This window comes from Ptiloglossa arizonensis, chromosome 12, assembly GCF_051014685.1.
Source record: "Ptiloglossa arizonensis isolate GNS036 chromosome 12, iyPtiAriz1_principal, whole genome shotgun sequence".
NCBI lineage: Eukaryota > Metazoa > Arthropoda > Insecta > Hymenoptera > Colletidae > Ptiloglossa > Ptiloglossa arizonensis.
The window spans coordinates 13,136,314-13,150,599 of NC_135059.1; the positions used below are offsets into that span (position 1 = coordinate 13,136,314).

Below are 14,286 nucleotides of genomic sequence, written 5' to 3' on the forward strand. Positions count from 1 at the left end.
CGCTTCCATAATCTGATCCCCGTGTTTTAAACACAAAGTTCTTTTACGTAGAGTCCAATACAGGTTTTCGAGACTCGCAGGGTTCAAATCTGGACTATTATTAATTTATGCGTTATATTAATTTTTGTAACATCAGTCCTACCATTAATTTCAACTTTTAATATTATTATTTCGATTACTAATTCCAAAAGTCGAGAAAAATAATTCGCCATTTAAACGTGGACACGATCCTATCTTTGAAAATCGATTATCTTTTTCACTTCAGTTTTTTTAATTACTTCAATTTGTTTCATTTTCGATATTGAAATTACTTTACCTATTATTTCTTTATTAAATCTATTTGTTAAACGATGAACAAATAGATAAACATTCACTATTTTGCTTTTACAGAAATGTTAAATGATAAACATTTGCTATTCTTTTTCATCGTTTGAATATTCAATCGAAAAATACTATAATACCTCTGTGCATCACGTTCGCTCACGTTATTTGTCTCGCTTTGTATTTTCATGTATTTACTCTCAACTGTCCGCTAACGGGACTTGTTCCGTTCATATACATAAATAAATTCTATGGCACCCACTAGATTACCAATCTCTTCCTACGGACAGAGACCACCAGGACACGAGAAACGCTTCGTTTCATCGATCTTTGAAAATTGGGGTCAGGATCTAATTAAAAGAAGAACCGCTTTAAAAAAATCCCTCACTCTCGTACGCAATAAAATCATAAAACGAATACACAACAAGTATAAAAACCTGAAGCACAATGTTAATACGAATGAATGGAATTAAAAACCAAATCTCCCATGGCTAAGGAAAACCCACGACAAAGAAAACAATCTCCGCGTTTTGCGTAAATCGCGTCTAACTAATATTTTAAGTGTACTAAGTAGAGAAAAGGTAACCATTTCGCTTACTTGATAGTATTTTAGGGGCAAAAAATATTGCTATAGCTCTCTTCCGGTAAAAATGCAGGTCAGAAGAAGTATACGTATACAGCACCGTTCGTAATTCGTCGTACGAACGAGGTCAGGGAGATTTTATGGCTCGAAATAAGACCAAAATCGAGAATAAGGAAATTGCAACGGAGGCAGCGTTTTTGAGAAAAATACATTTGAAAATCGGTCGAGTACGCGTGCATCTAACTAATTACCGACGAATTATAGATTTCGTTACAAGTATTACCTGTTAACGAGTTCTCAAGGTCTGCAGAAGACTCTTCGAAGTTAGTAGTGCTGGCAGAGATTACGGTATATTGTGGTAATGCGAGAAAACGAAAGAGATCGCTTGTTGTCCGAAGAGAATCCGAAGTGTTTGGAATAGACGAGCGAGCGAAATAAAATTCCTACAATATTAATGTTTAGAAAACTTTGCGGACACCAAAGCTCAATCGTCGTTTGCCCTCCATTAGTGGTTTTTCTAATTTGAAACGTTCCACGACGAGAGGAAGATCTATAACAGGCTTTCCAAGCACATCCCCGAAATTCAAAACGAAAACAACGACAACAGGGAAGAATTCTTCTCTGTTGTCAATGTTGTTGTACGTCAATGTTAATACACTCGATTATTCTCTGATTCAAAGTATCATCCGCGAAACTTAAAAACGCATTAATAGGTACGTATCGATTGTAAACAAGTCCTGACGTCGTACCGCATAGAAAAACTTCCACTGCAGCAGGTCTGTAACGAAATCCATTACGCGTCGGTCATTAGCTAGGTGCACGCGCACTCGAACGATTTTCAAGTGCATTTTCTACGAAAACGATGCCTCCGACGCAGTTTCCTTATCCTCGATTTTCGTCTTATTTCGAGCCATAATGTCTCTCTGACCTCGTTCGTACCATGAATTACGGTCCATTCTGCGCTGTTATTTCTTTATTTAACTAAACGGTAAGTTTTTCTCGAGAATTTGTCATCTCCCTCCTTAAACATTCCTTTCTACCAAACTCTGGATCCATTTTAATTATTACGTTCTCTGCTTTGCACAATGGCCTCGTTCTAGTTTCACTTCAATTCGCACGTATTTATTTTATTTTTTCTATTTATTTTTCTACACTTCCACAGTCATAATGTTTCATCTGGTCTGTACTTTTAACATCCTTTTCTCGTTCTACATAATATCAACAAAGAAAACATAATGCTTCCCATTGTCAAACCGAACAATTTTATTTTCGCTACTTATTCTCGTAATATTGTTTTATTACTCGATTTGCACGAATTCTAGGGAAAAATTTTCACGGTGTAAACGCGTACGTAACGTATGTACTTTTATTATTTATTAACGCACGGTCAAGAATCCTTACATATACATTATTCTAACGCAATGTACAATAAATAAACGCACGGCTAAAGTGTAAAGAACGACCGAGTGAAAAATACACCGAAAATAGCACATCGGTCGATGCTCGAAAAACGGGAATAAAAATATGTGAAAATATAATTAACGATTCAAAGCATTCCGCAAACGATGTTTAAATACGCAAATGATATTCGTATATTCGCTACACTGTACGAACGTTGTTACGATATTCTTCTAAGGTCCACATTAGTCCGTATCGAAGAAAAACTTTCGTACAAGAAATCCAACACTGATCGTACACACGGTCCAATGTCGCGAGGATCGAGTAAGAGTGCGTTGATGGATGGGTACAACTCACGGTCGCGTCATCGTGATGCGCGATCAGATGCACCGACTAGCCCGCGGGAGGTGTCATTTGTCACTGTCGGGAACGATGAACTGCCATTGGGCGTCAAATGCAAGGTTCGACACGATTTCCGACAGTCGATGATTCCCAACGAACAGTCGTCATTGCCTCGAACCGTCTCGAAACGGAGTCTCTCCGATGGGGAAAGTTTGCCGGACAGTATCTGAAAGTCTCTTCCTTCCTGGACTCTCACCGTGACATCGTTCGCTCCCTCGATTGGTTTCAGACTCGCGCGGATCGATCGCGAAGTGTGTCTAGACGAGAATAGAAGGGCTATGAAAGCGACTCGATCGTGCGATTGCAGTCTCGGTAGGCTCGCACGGATCGAAACGAGGCGATTCGAGAGACCATCGTGCTCGATGTTCCCATTACCGGGGAAAAAATGGTCGATGGTTGGACCAAAGGTAACCGAGTCGCGAGACGCGCTCGGAATCGTATTAAACCCTTACCGTGCTTTGACTAGTCTGACCCGTGATAACAATTTTGGACCAAACATTAACTAATCATAAACCTAATCTCTTGTACTCTGACGAGTCTGACTCGTGATAACAATTTTAGACCAAATATGAACTAATCATAAATCTAACTTCTTGTACTCTGACGAGCCTAACTCGTGATAACAATTTTGGACCAAACATGAACATCACGAGTCTAACTCGTGGAATGGAAGTGTTACGTTACGAGATTAATACCATAATGGAAGAACACAATTTATTTCCATTCGCTGGTTTATTATCATAAGGGATAACAACAAAAATGTAAATCACTCGTCACACACGTGCAATTCTCTGCCTCTCTATCACTCGACGACGCGGTCATACCACTCTCCTAACCTTATAATCTAACCTTACCTAACCTTATCATCGCTCATTCTTCCATACAAATATTCGTATCTTTGTTCATGATACATTCAACATATATATAAATTATTACAACTTTTCTTTATTAAATTTTGTCAGTTACTTGTAATCTTAATATCATAACTTCTGCTAAAAGTAGCATCTACTCTATACTCCAACTTCGACATAATATTTTTCGCACAAGTTTAAGATATTTTTCGAAAATTTTTATGGGTTTTGATACGTCAACTATTCTATTACGAAATTCTATTTAAAAAAAAAAAAAACACCTTTGCAATTAAAAAATTGGAATTTTTTCCAACTTTCGTGCGGTAACCCGAGTGGCAAGTCAGAGGCGACATTCTTTGTGCTAGATTTCGTAATCTTCAATTGGTAAGAGCTCAGTATCGGTTCGTGAATAGGTTCCTTAGCTCTTTGTGTTCTTTCTCGGGAAGTGTGAAACGTTACGTCTTAAAATGGAGATAAGCACCCGACTGAAAAAGTCATGAAGCGCAAGAGGTTAAACGTTCAACAGCGTTCATCGATCCTTCGAGCATGCGATCCGTCAGGGTCGAGTAATTTTTGGCAACAGCCGGTGTCAACAATCCCTCTAACCACCGTTTTCTGTACCCTCGAAACTGAATGGCGCCTCTCCTCCCAAGGGTCTCCGCTCCTCCAACCGAGCGCCATTAAAAATTGATAAGCCTCGGAGTAAGCACGAAACGCAGTATCAATTTCGCGTCAACGATTCCTCGATCCTGTATCGTCGTCGAACGAACCGACAAAAGATGAACAGGGGAGGACACGGTCCGAGAGGCGCGCACACTTCGTAAATCTTTCAGAAGATGGCGACACGCGCGATAAGGAGGTCGCTGGGTACTCGAGCGTAACGCGCTGACTTCGTTAGAAATTGATACTACCCTAACCGATCGAAATACTGCGGAACGCGGTCGTATATTCTCGAACGACTTTGTCGGACCGATTCTATGTAAATTACACCGATGCACGAACGAGAGCTCTTCAACCGTGAGATGAGCAATCGATGCGCCTACGTATGTAGATACGTACGTATACTCCGCATTTTCGTAGGGTCCAAACTTTTTCCACGGCTGCGTGTTGCCATGGGTTACCTTCGGTTCATTTGTTTTTAGTCGTTGGACCATGTCGTGGTACCAGGGACACTCCCCGTTACTCGTGTCTTCGCCGTGTATTATTGAAATCCGCGTTACGAATGCGCCAGACAAACCCGATTGGTTAAACCGGAGGGGTTGCCTCGTGTCCTGTTTCTCTTCCCACTCTCTCGTCTTCCCTCGGCCCTTCGTTAAAATTCTCTCTCGTTTCCGCCGGATACGAAAGCAGAAAGACGTAGAGGGTGATTCATCGTTGCGCGTCTATACTTCAGAGGGCGAATCTACAAAGTAAAATAGATAAAAAATTTCGTATTGATGTGAATATACCCTGTGTGGCTCAGTTTTAGAATTACGAAAATTAAGGGAAGTGTTCGATGTGTTCGTGTCTCGACGTATGTTAAGGTAAATGTCCCCGTTACCGACCAGCTCGTTTGTTTCGCGATTTCGCAATCGTACAGTATAACTATTAGGTCTACGTGGCTTACGTATCGAGTTACAAAGAATTGAAGAATATGTTCGTGTCTCGACACACGTTAAGGTAAATACCCCCATTACCGACCACTTCGTTCGTTTCGTGATTTCGGAATCGTACGGTACAAAGATTAGTATCGAAAAGTTGAAACATTACAATCGAAATTATTAGTGTTTATTATTCTAAGCAGCATTTGCTGAATAAAGGTTGTATTTACAAGTAATACCGATACGCGAAGATAGACGTTTTCATCGATGTAAGAGTAAGAATACACTAATAAATTTTACTTAAAAATGTATATTAAGCTGTAACGTATTATACATAAATCAAAGAGAAAGATGCACGTAACGAACAAATAGAATAAAAAAAATACAGTAACAGGGACGAAAGATTTCAAACACGATAGATTTCAAATGACTCCACGGATAAAAGTGTAATGCAATCTATCCACCGGTTTGCCGAGATGTTGTTTAAAAATGTTCTCACAGTACAAAGTAAACGCACAATCGTGCGTAAACCACAAGTTTTGCTCGCTATTCAAGGACATATCTTGTAATAATTCCCGAAGGTCGTTCGTAAACATTAGATAAAAACAAGATGTGCTATGGAGAGCTGGTAAGTTGACGCGCGGGACGTCAAAGGGGCAAGAAGGGTTCTGGTGCTCCAGTTTCCGATAAAAACACAAACACGGCACCATAGTAGCGTAAGAAAACGTAAATGTTTCGGTTTCTGAATATTGGCAATTACATTGAGTCTGTCCAGATAGAAATGAATCTTACCTCGTTCCCTAAACTCGCCAACTTACGACCTCCCTACGGTACTAACGGTAACACGAGGCACGAACGCATCGAACATTTTCTTGGATTCCTCGTAACGCGAAAAACTACGGACATTCGTTCGTAAGATGTTTCCTTTACTTATTTTAACGTAAAGATTCACCTCCCTGAAGCATGGACGTGTATTTACGAATCACCCCGTAGATTCCGTCCCGTTGAATACTTTCTTCTTCACCTCGGTACGGAGTCCAACCGTTTAATCCCTCGTGAGCGTAAAGATCGCACGCCAAGAACGGTTGAGATTCTTCGAAGCTTTCGAAGCGTTTGCATCGCAACGGCGATAACTGTTTTCTCGCTAATTTTACAGCATTTTAACGTCGATGGCGAATTTAGCCACTACTCCGCCCTTCTGCGGCCCCCTCGCGCCGTAATACAGGGTAGACCCAAGTGGCTGTACAGACCTATCAACTTTAGGCACGTACTTCAAGTTACGTAATTACTTTCAGCGCCCCTGTTGCAGGCCCTATAAACCTTCCTTCCATCTTCTCTCTTTTGCTCGTACGACCGTAGACCCTTCGCTAAGGCAACGTATTTTCTCCTCTCTTCTTGCTGGTACACATTGGCCGACTCGAGCAAAAGACTCGTGATAGAACCATTACACATCAAAAGAACTACCACGCGCCGTTCCAGTTCAAAGGTATTTAGCAATGGTTCCCAGCGTGCTCGAGTATACGTTTGGAAACGCGGCGGCAATTTCCGTTACGGTAGACGCGGTACAAGTCTCGAACGAGATATCAAACGTGATCGTTCTCGTTCCGATCCTCTCTGTGGCAAAGTACGGGTCTTTTCGGACCCAGAGAGACTCTTGTTCCGTACAATTATAACGGCGGTACAACTTTCCTTAGAAATTAAGAAAGGTACGATAAAGTATAATATTTCTTTTTCCTCCATTGAACTTCACAAGTGTAACACCTGTATCATTGCTGGTATACACGGCGTGGAACATGTTATACTTTACAATTTGTCCAGTGTGGACATTCGGTAAATTGTACTGTCAGTAGTTATAACACGTAGATATATTTTACAACAGAAACAATCAGAGAGAACGTTATGTCATTGTAGTAGCAGGTCCTTGAGACACTTTCTTTGCAATCGTCCGAAAGTACGTTAAATTACATTTCTGTTTATCGATACGTTTTCGCTGAGACGTTTATTCTTACGAATAAATCTCCCCTTTTCCTTAAACAGGACCTTACAATTTCGACCGAGCCGATTAATACAGTTTTTAAATTCTTGAAAAAGAAACGCTCGTGCCTTGAACCTAGTAATTTAAAACTTATTAAAATGAAAAATTCGTTGAACTACACTTATGCTTATCGCTACGTCTTCGCCGAGACATTCTCGCGTACTCTACTACGCGTTATAATCTACGTGATAGAATTTTTATAAGCATGCATCTAGGTACTGCTAATCTCGACCAGAGTAAGATCGATACTATCGGTGCTATCAAATTAATTTTACCAAGACGCAGATAATGATTCCATGAATGAAACTAAATATAGAGTACGGATAAAAAGTACTCTTGAAATAAATCGCGCCTTGGCTTCGTCTTGCATATTTTACGAGTCCGAGATAAACGTTTAAGAATGAATCGATGGGTACAATAAACGCACCTTTCTCTTTCTTTTCTCTCCGATATGTAATTTTTCTACCGAAACGATTTTGCAAGAATTAAACGCGATTTAACTCGCAGTGGTCCTATCGACAAAATAGCGATTCATTGTTGAAGAAGTCGTAGTCGCAACTGCTACCACCAGCTTCCAGCATTAAACTCGAGCCTATTCAAAGGGCAAAATAAGGGAGTGACAAATTGGAGCTCTTCTGTGCCTTTTGTTACGGCCAACCCCAGTCATATTCGGTATTCAGAAACCTCTCGGGTCTGGTCAGAATTAGAGAATTTCCAAGCCCATTGTCATTCGACTAATCCGTAAATTTGAAAAAGAAAGAGTATCCATTGTTAGATATTTGGAACGCGTTGAATACCACGCGCTCGTACCTTATAGATTTGTTACGATATTAAGTGGCAGCTTGTTGCTCCTAGACCAACATGTGGCGAAAGGTGAGAGGACAACGAGGTTGTGCGGTTCCTAGGGGACGAAGAGGGCACACGGCGTTGGTCCATCGTGGTCAGATGCTCATCTACGGTGGCTACCAGGATCTGCGCGGTAGTTCCCCCGAATTGTGGGCGTTTCACTTCGGTAAAACGATAAGATACTTACTAGGTTGTTCAATGAGTTTTGTCGTTTTTTCTATTGTGAAAAAATACCATGACACTTGATGCACATTGACGCGTGCACGTGCGTATGTATAAGGTTTACCTTTCCGTCTCTGCGTACCGTTTAGAAACGGAATCCTGGCACCTTCTTTCGTCCAGCGAATGCGGGCCAGCAGCGAGACACAAACATTCCGCGGTTCTACACGGCGACGCCATGTACATTTACGGGGGCATGACTGACCTGCAAGAAAGAAGCGACTGTTGGCGATGGGACGTCAACGCGGCCTCTTGGTGTCTATTGAAAAACAAACCTGGACCGGGACCGCTTCACGGTCACGCAGCCTGCAGACTGCCTAGTTGTATGCTGATCTTCGGCGGGGAAAGCGGTGGCTTGGCCACAAACGAGCTTTGGAGGTTTCATTTCGGTAATAAATTCGACGATCGAGCCGAGATGCCATCGTGTTTACTAGAAATGTGCAAGACCTCGAAGATATCGAAATCTCGATGTTTGAGACGCGATGAGAAAACTCGAAAGTATCTCGTCACTGGAGAATGTCAAGAATTTCGAAAATTTTCGAGTTCTTGGAACCATTGGAGGATCTCGAATATATCGGAATTCTTGAAAATGTAAACATTCTCAAAAATGTCGAGAATTTGAACGAATAATAGATATATATATATATGTATACGGGTATACAGTATATAATTATGTCGTAGACTTTAAACATTTTCGAGACCTCGTACGCCTCTTGTACAATATTAACGAACAAAACCGTACGAAATGTCCTCGTAGGTACGGAAACGTGGGAGAAGTTATCAGTGCCGGGTCCCAAGCCTCAACCAAGAGCGGAGAGCGTGGCTCTGGCGGTTTCCGAATTGATCATCAGAGGGACCAACATCGACAATCCGAAGCTCAAGCCGAGAAACCAGAGGACAAGGCTTTGCAACAGCAGGATATCACCGAACGAGGCTCCGGCAAGACCGAGTTTCTTGAAAGAGATTTCGAAACTGTCGCAGATCAACCTGTCGCGGCTGAGTCATCCGACCAAGTGCAGTTATAGCGTTCTGAGCGGTCAAGATGACAACGAGGAGAGTCCTCAGGAAGTATGCGACACTGTACGTATATATGTATATATTATCAGTAGCAATATTTAGAGGCAATCCCTCGATAAAAAGCGCACGATCGGGCTCGCACGCAACTGCTTGAGACAGACTTACTTACCCACCGTCGGTAACTTTCACGAAAGTTTTAACCCTTCGAGTATTGTGTCGGAGTCACTTTTAACTCGTCGCTTACTTTCTTCGAGACACGCATACAGTAACGGCTATTGCAACGATAATAATAAGTCCTCTCGATAAAGATGAGACCAAACTGTCTCGTCTTGGACTAGATTCGCCTGCACGAATCATATTTTAAGAATTTTACCTGTACGCAAGAATCTCGCCAATCCAACGACGAACCCGAACACGATGCTTCGAGGACATTTATCGAGGGAAAACGTGGCCGTTTATCGAGGAGTTTCCCTAGAAGAACCTATTATTTCGTTCTCTTTTTATTTCCGTTATTTGCACACGCATGTCACGCGATTTGCAAAGGAAACGTATGTGACAATTTGAGCCTGCCCGCAGGCGAATTCGTATTATCCATTTCAGCAAGTGGACGCCGAGGTGGTGGAACCGTCAACGGGGATGGTGAAGTCACGGAGCGCCAACACGCTCGCTCGTCGAAGACAAAAACCACCCGAGACGACGCCAAAAACCGTCGACACCAACAACAGCAGCAGTTGCAGCACCACCAGCTCCGGGATGACCAGGGACCCGATTTCGGTACCGAATTTCCGCGCCCTCACCTTGCCCACACCGGTTCTGACACCCGTAGAGGCTGCCAGACTCGTTTTCGTCGATCCGGATGACAACAGCGATAACGAGGAACGCCAAGAACCCCCCACCTCCAGATTGATTGAGGTTCAAGAGGAAAGACGGTGGGTACACCACACCTCAATTCGAACGGTGCACGTGATTCCAGACTCGTCAGCTTACGAATTCTCTATAGTACCAAGGCGTGCAGTAACGCGAGGCACGAACACTTCGAACATTTCCTTCGATTCCTCGCAAGTCGAAAAATAAGTAATACAGGAAATATGTTCATAAAATGTTTTTTTTTTACTTATTTTAGCGTATAGGTTCACACTGTAAAGTGTAAACATGCATTTACGAATCACCCTGTATATAATAGGTTACTCGATAAGTTTTGTCGTTCGATAAGAGATGGAGCTATTAAGTTTGTTGTTTTATTTTTCTAAAGATGGTACTCCCACGATTCCAGAGATTTCGCGGCCGTGCACCAAGCCTGCCAACCTACCCGCGGCGAAAGTTACAGCTCCCATCTTTACGAGGCGGCTCTTCAAACGCCTAAAACACCGACCACCTCGAAGATACCCACGTCAGCATCGGTCAGATTCGCCGATCTGGAGGAGGGCGAGGAATCGACGTCGGACTACGCGAGCATAGAGGCGAGAAGTCCTGGTGATCCTCTCGCCGACGATGATTGGCCGTCAGGACGAAAGTGCAAACAATACCGTCCCATAGTTACACCCTCGACGATACGTGAGGGTCAGTTCGGTTTTTGCAATCCGAATTATCTCGGTTTGGACGAAACGAGGGGTCATCATCACCAGCAGCAACCGCCCCAGGATGGAAAATACGCGAAAATGTTGAACAGTCCACCGGATAGCGTGTTGGAGGACGAGCCGGGTAGATCCGCCTCACAGACGTTCGCGGAACTATTGGAGCTTCAGGAGATCAAAAGGGTGCCCCGAGCACCACCGAAGAGTTTACCATTGGGTTCTCCGTCCAGAAGAGCGGTCAGCGCTTCGAGAGCGGAGAGACAGAGGGCAAAGGTAGCTGCCGCGGACATCCACGAGACGGAGACACCGTCGTACGGGCCTGCCCCGCTCTATGTCTTCTTGGTCGGTGGAAAAGAGAAGGGTCAGGTCACGGTGTTCGCCAGGCCAGTTTCCTTATGGAAGCTGCAGTTAGCGCCACACATCTTTTAAGAGTGTAAGTTTAAGTATGCTCGTCGATCCTGTGTTACCTAGCGTTCGAATAGCTCGCTTTCGATCGTTCAATTTAAGACGGTATTTCGATAATCCAACCACAGAACGCATCGACTTCGTATCGATTTTTTTTTTCACAAAAATCGTAAGACTTTTCGCCACAGAGTTTTTTCAAACGTATTTATTCATGTTTACCTTGTACTCGCGATTTTTTACTAATGAAAATAATAAAAAGTGCAGCAATTGTATAATTTTAAGCGAGACGTGTTCCGAACTGATCAGAATCTTTTTCACATTCGGTGTGCCGAACAAAAATGGAAAAAAATATATATTGTCGATCGATTTAAAAAATGGAAACGGATTCGAAGAAACCGCGTTTAAAGTTTTCGTTGCGTACACTGCTCTCTTTAAACGTGATATATCGTTAATTTTACAAACTCTTTGGAAATCCTTTTGCATCGATATTTTCAGAGGCACGTGCTTTGAAAAAATTAAAAAAAAAGAAGAAGAAAAATCGATTTTTCGAAGCCGGATTGTCGGAATACCTCCTTAAAACGAAACGATCTAATTATTATTTTCATTTTTCCTTTTCGTTCAATCGCGAAGAACGTATAAACGTTATCTTAACGTGTTTCGTTTCTTCCTGTTCGTCGATCGATTGCAATTCGAAACGTTCGTTCGAGTTAAACATTCGTTCCGAATTTCAGCTAATTTCGATCGCTCGCGGTAATTAATCGATGAATGTATAAAATAACGTCAATCGTTACTTTATCGTTTGTAAAAGTTAACGGCGTTTAAACTCGTACAGGACGAACTCGTCTGTCCGTTTGTTTTATCGCGTTCGATGTGAAAGACTGAATGTGAATTGTGTCGGTAACACGATTCAAAATGGTATCAAGTCTGTCCTTAATTATTTGCTTTTCAATCGTGACAAATGTTTAGTTTTCAATTGGACGTCGATCATCGTAATCGTTGTCGTCGAATGTACAGTCGATACACATTTTTCAGCGCAACGTTGCACGTTGTGATCGGCGCAAGTACTCGAGCTTAAAAAGAACGTTGAATTTCGTCCACTTGGACTTGGAACGTTCGACAATGCCAAAATGAATAATTGGAGTTGTCGTCGGGTATGGTTTTTATCTCGAGATTTCGTTCGAACGATTCTTTTCCGCATCGAACGTGGAAAAGGATAAAAATTAAAGTTTAACGGAATCGAAACGACAGGGGCTATAAATGTTTATGGTTTTCCACGAAACGACATCTCGGTAAGATTATCGTCGATCGATCATTGTCTTTGAGATAAAATATACCGAATGCATGCTTATCTATATATCGAACGATCGTGAACGTTGTTTAAATTCGAAATTACAATTAATTTCCCCCCTCGCTCTATCCGTATACTTTGCTACTGAGATTTTCGTGAGTGTGTAATCGTACACGTCGATATTTAGCGTAGGCTAGTAAACGAATACGTACGAATCGAGAGTTCATATTGAACCGATTACTTTAAGAAGATTATTGCGCGCGATGATTTACCAAATAAGACGTAATACAGTGAATGTTCATAAAGAAGCGCAAGTCAAGCGAGTGAAGCGAATAAAACAGTCCTCTGTTTCTGAAGGCGTCCTATCAGTTTTAAGTGGTATATAGGTAGTGGTAAGTCTTACACGAAAAGCTATATAAGAATTACGACGGTTACAGGGGTGGGATACATTGTATTCCCAGACTTATTAAAATTTGTCGTAATTGTAACGGAGTACACCCTGCGGACTACGGTATTTAATGCAACTGACGTGGGCCGTTCGTACGCTTACATCGTTACTGGCTAAGAACGTCGAAACGACTCGCCTGATCTGCGCTTAACTGCCATCGAAACTGTGAACACAGTATGCGTTACCGTATAAACTAGAACTTAATATCCGTAAGCTTGGGACAACGTTCAAAATGTCCTGATTACATTGACGGTGAACAGTGTGTGGTTGTGTCGAGTGTGTATTATTAAAAGTACCATACAATTATTACGAGGAAATTAGATTTTTTATAAAAACGGTAACTCTTAATGGAATCTCGTCGATAAATCGTGACCGATCTAGAGTAGCGAATCGAAATGGAAATGTACCCAACGGAGACTGGTGCCGATATTTGTTTCAGTTTCACCGCGACAGGTGACCCCGTTTCTAATGCGCGAAGCGTACAATCGTCGTCGTCGTCGTTGTCGTCGTCGTGTTCCAAAATATTGTAGCAAACATTGGTCGAATTTTTACGTGGATTACGTGATTTACAATGACGTTCGAGAGTCTCCGCTATTGACCGTATTTACGAACATAGACGTATTAGCTCCGATAGGTGTATCGTAAGAGGGGAGGGATGGGGGGGGGGAGAAAGAAAAAAATGGTAAAGTACCATGGGAGGTTTCTTGTTCGTGTAGAATTTTTATGCCCACAAAGGCCCAATACATGTAATCCATCCATAAGTAGCGAAAGGTCAACGTGGTACCTCGTGGACTGAATATTAAGTAATACTTGATAATTATTTTTCAACCAATTAACCGGAACATTGATCTCGAATTCGTCCAAGTTTCTTCGTAGGATGTTCTACAAGGTCTCGAAGGTGTTTGTTCGTTTAAAGGGCGTGTGCAATATGTGCAATATGTACAGATGTATAAATGATACCTTGCATCGTGTTACATGTGTAATTATTAATTTGATGGAAAGATTTCATAATATTCAGCCAGAGGCCTCGAGTACCCGAAAAATCAATGTTTTCCATTTGTAGCGCTAGTCGATTTAACATCTCTCAGTGTACAAAAGTTAAGATAAATGTTTCGTGATATTCCTTCCTCTCCTAGGACCCCTTAGTCTAGTGTACGTTCATTTTTCAGATAGATTAGTACGTTGCGATTATCATCCGTAATGCATATTTTTATGTTGTAACCGCGTAACCGCTCCCATAATCTTGACCATTTTGGCGTAAATAGCGATCATCGTAGTTAGCCGATTATTTGTACGTGATATAAAATATCTCCGGATAT

The 14,286-nt window shown here is 42.0% G+C and overlaps 1 protein-coding gene across 6 annotated transcripts in view; it reads left to right on the forward strand.

Moving 5' to 3' along the window:
• The window catches only part of LOC143153318 (uncharacterized), a 42,807-nt gene extending 29,201 nt beyond the window's left edge, over positions 1 to 13,606 (forward strand). For 4 of the 6 annotated variants that reach the window (XM_076324351.1, XM_076324355.1, XM_076324350.1 and 1 more), the window contains 5 exons: positions 8,026 to 8,182; positions 8,328 to 8,624; positions 8,993 to 9,315; positions 9,829 to 10,181; positions 10,505 to 13,606. In XM_076324351.1, the coding sequence (XP_076180466.1) occupies positions 8,026 to 8,182; positions 8,328 to 8,624; positions 8,993 to 9,315; positions 9,829 to 10,181; positions 10,505 to 11,255 (1,881 nt within the window). In that variant the 3' untranslated portion in view covers positions 11,256 to 13,606. The remainder of the gene's footprint in view (positions 1 to 8,025; positions 8,183 to 8,327; positions 8,625 to 8,992; positions 9,316 to 9,828; positions 10,182 to 10,504) is intronic. The other 2 variants (XM_076324353.1, XM_076324354.1) reach the window with 2 other exon arrangements.
• The last annotated feature ends 680 nt before the right edge of the window (positions 13,607 to 14,286 follow it).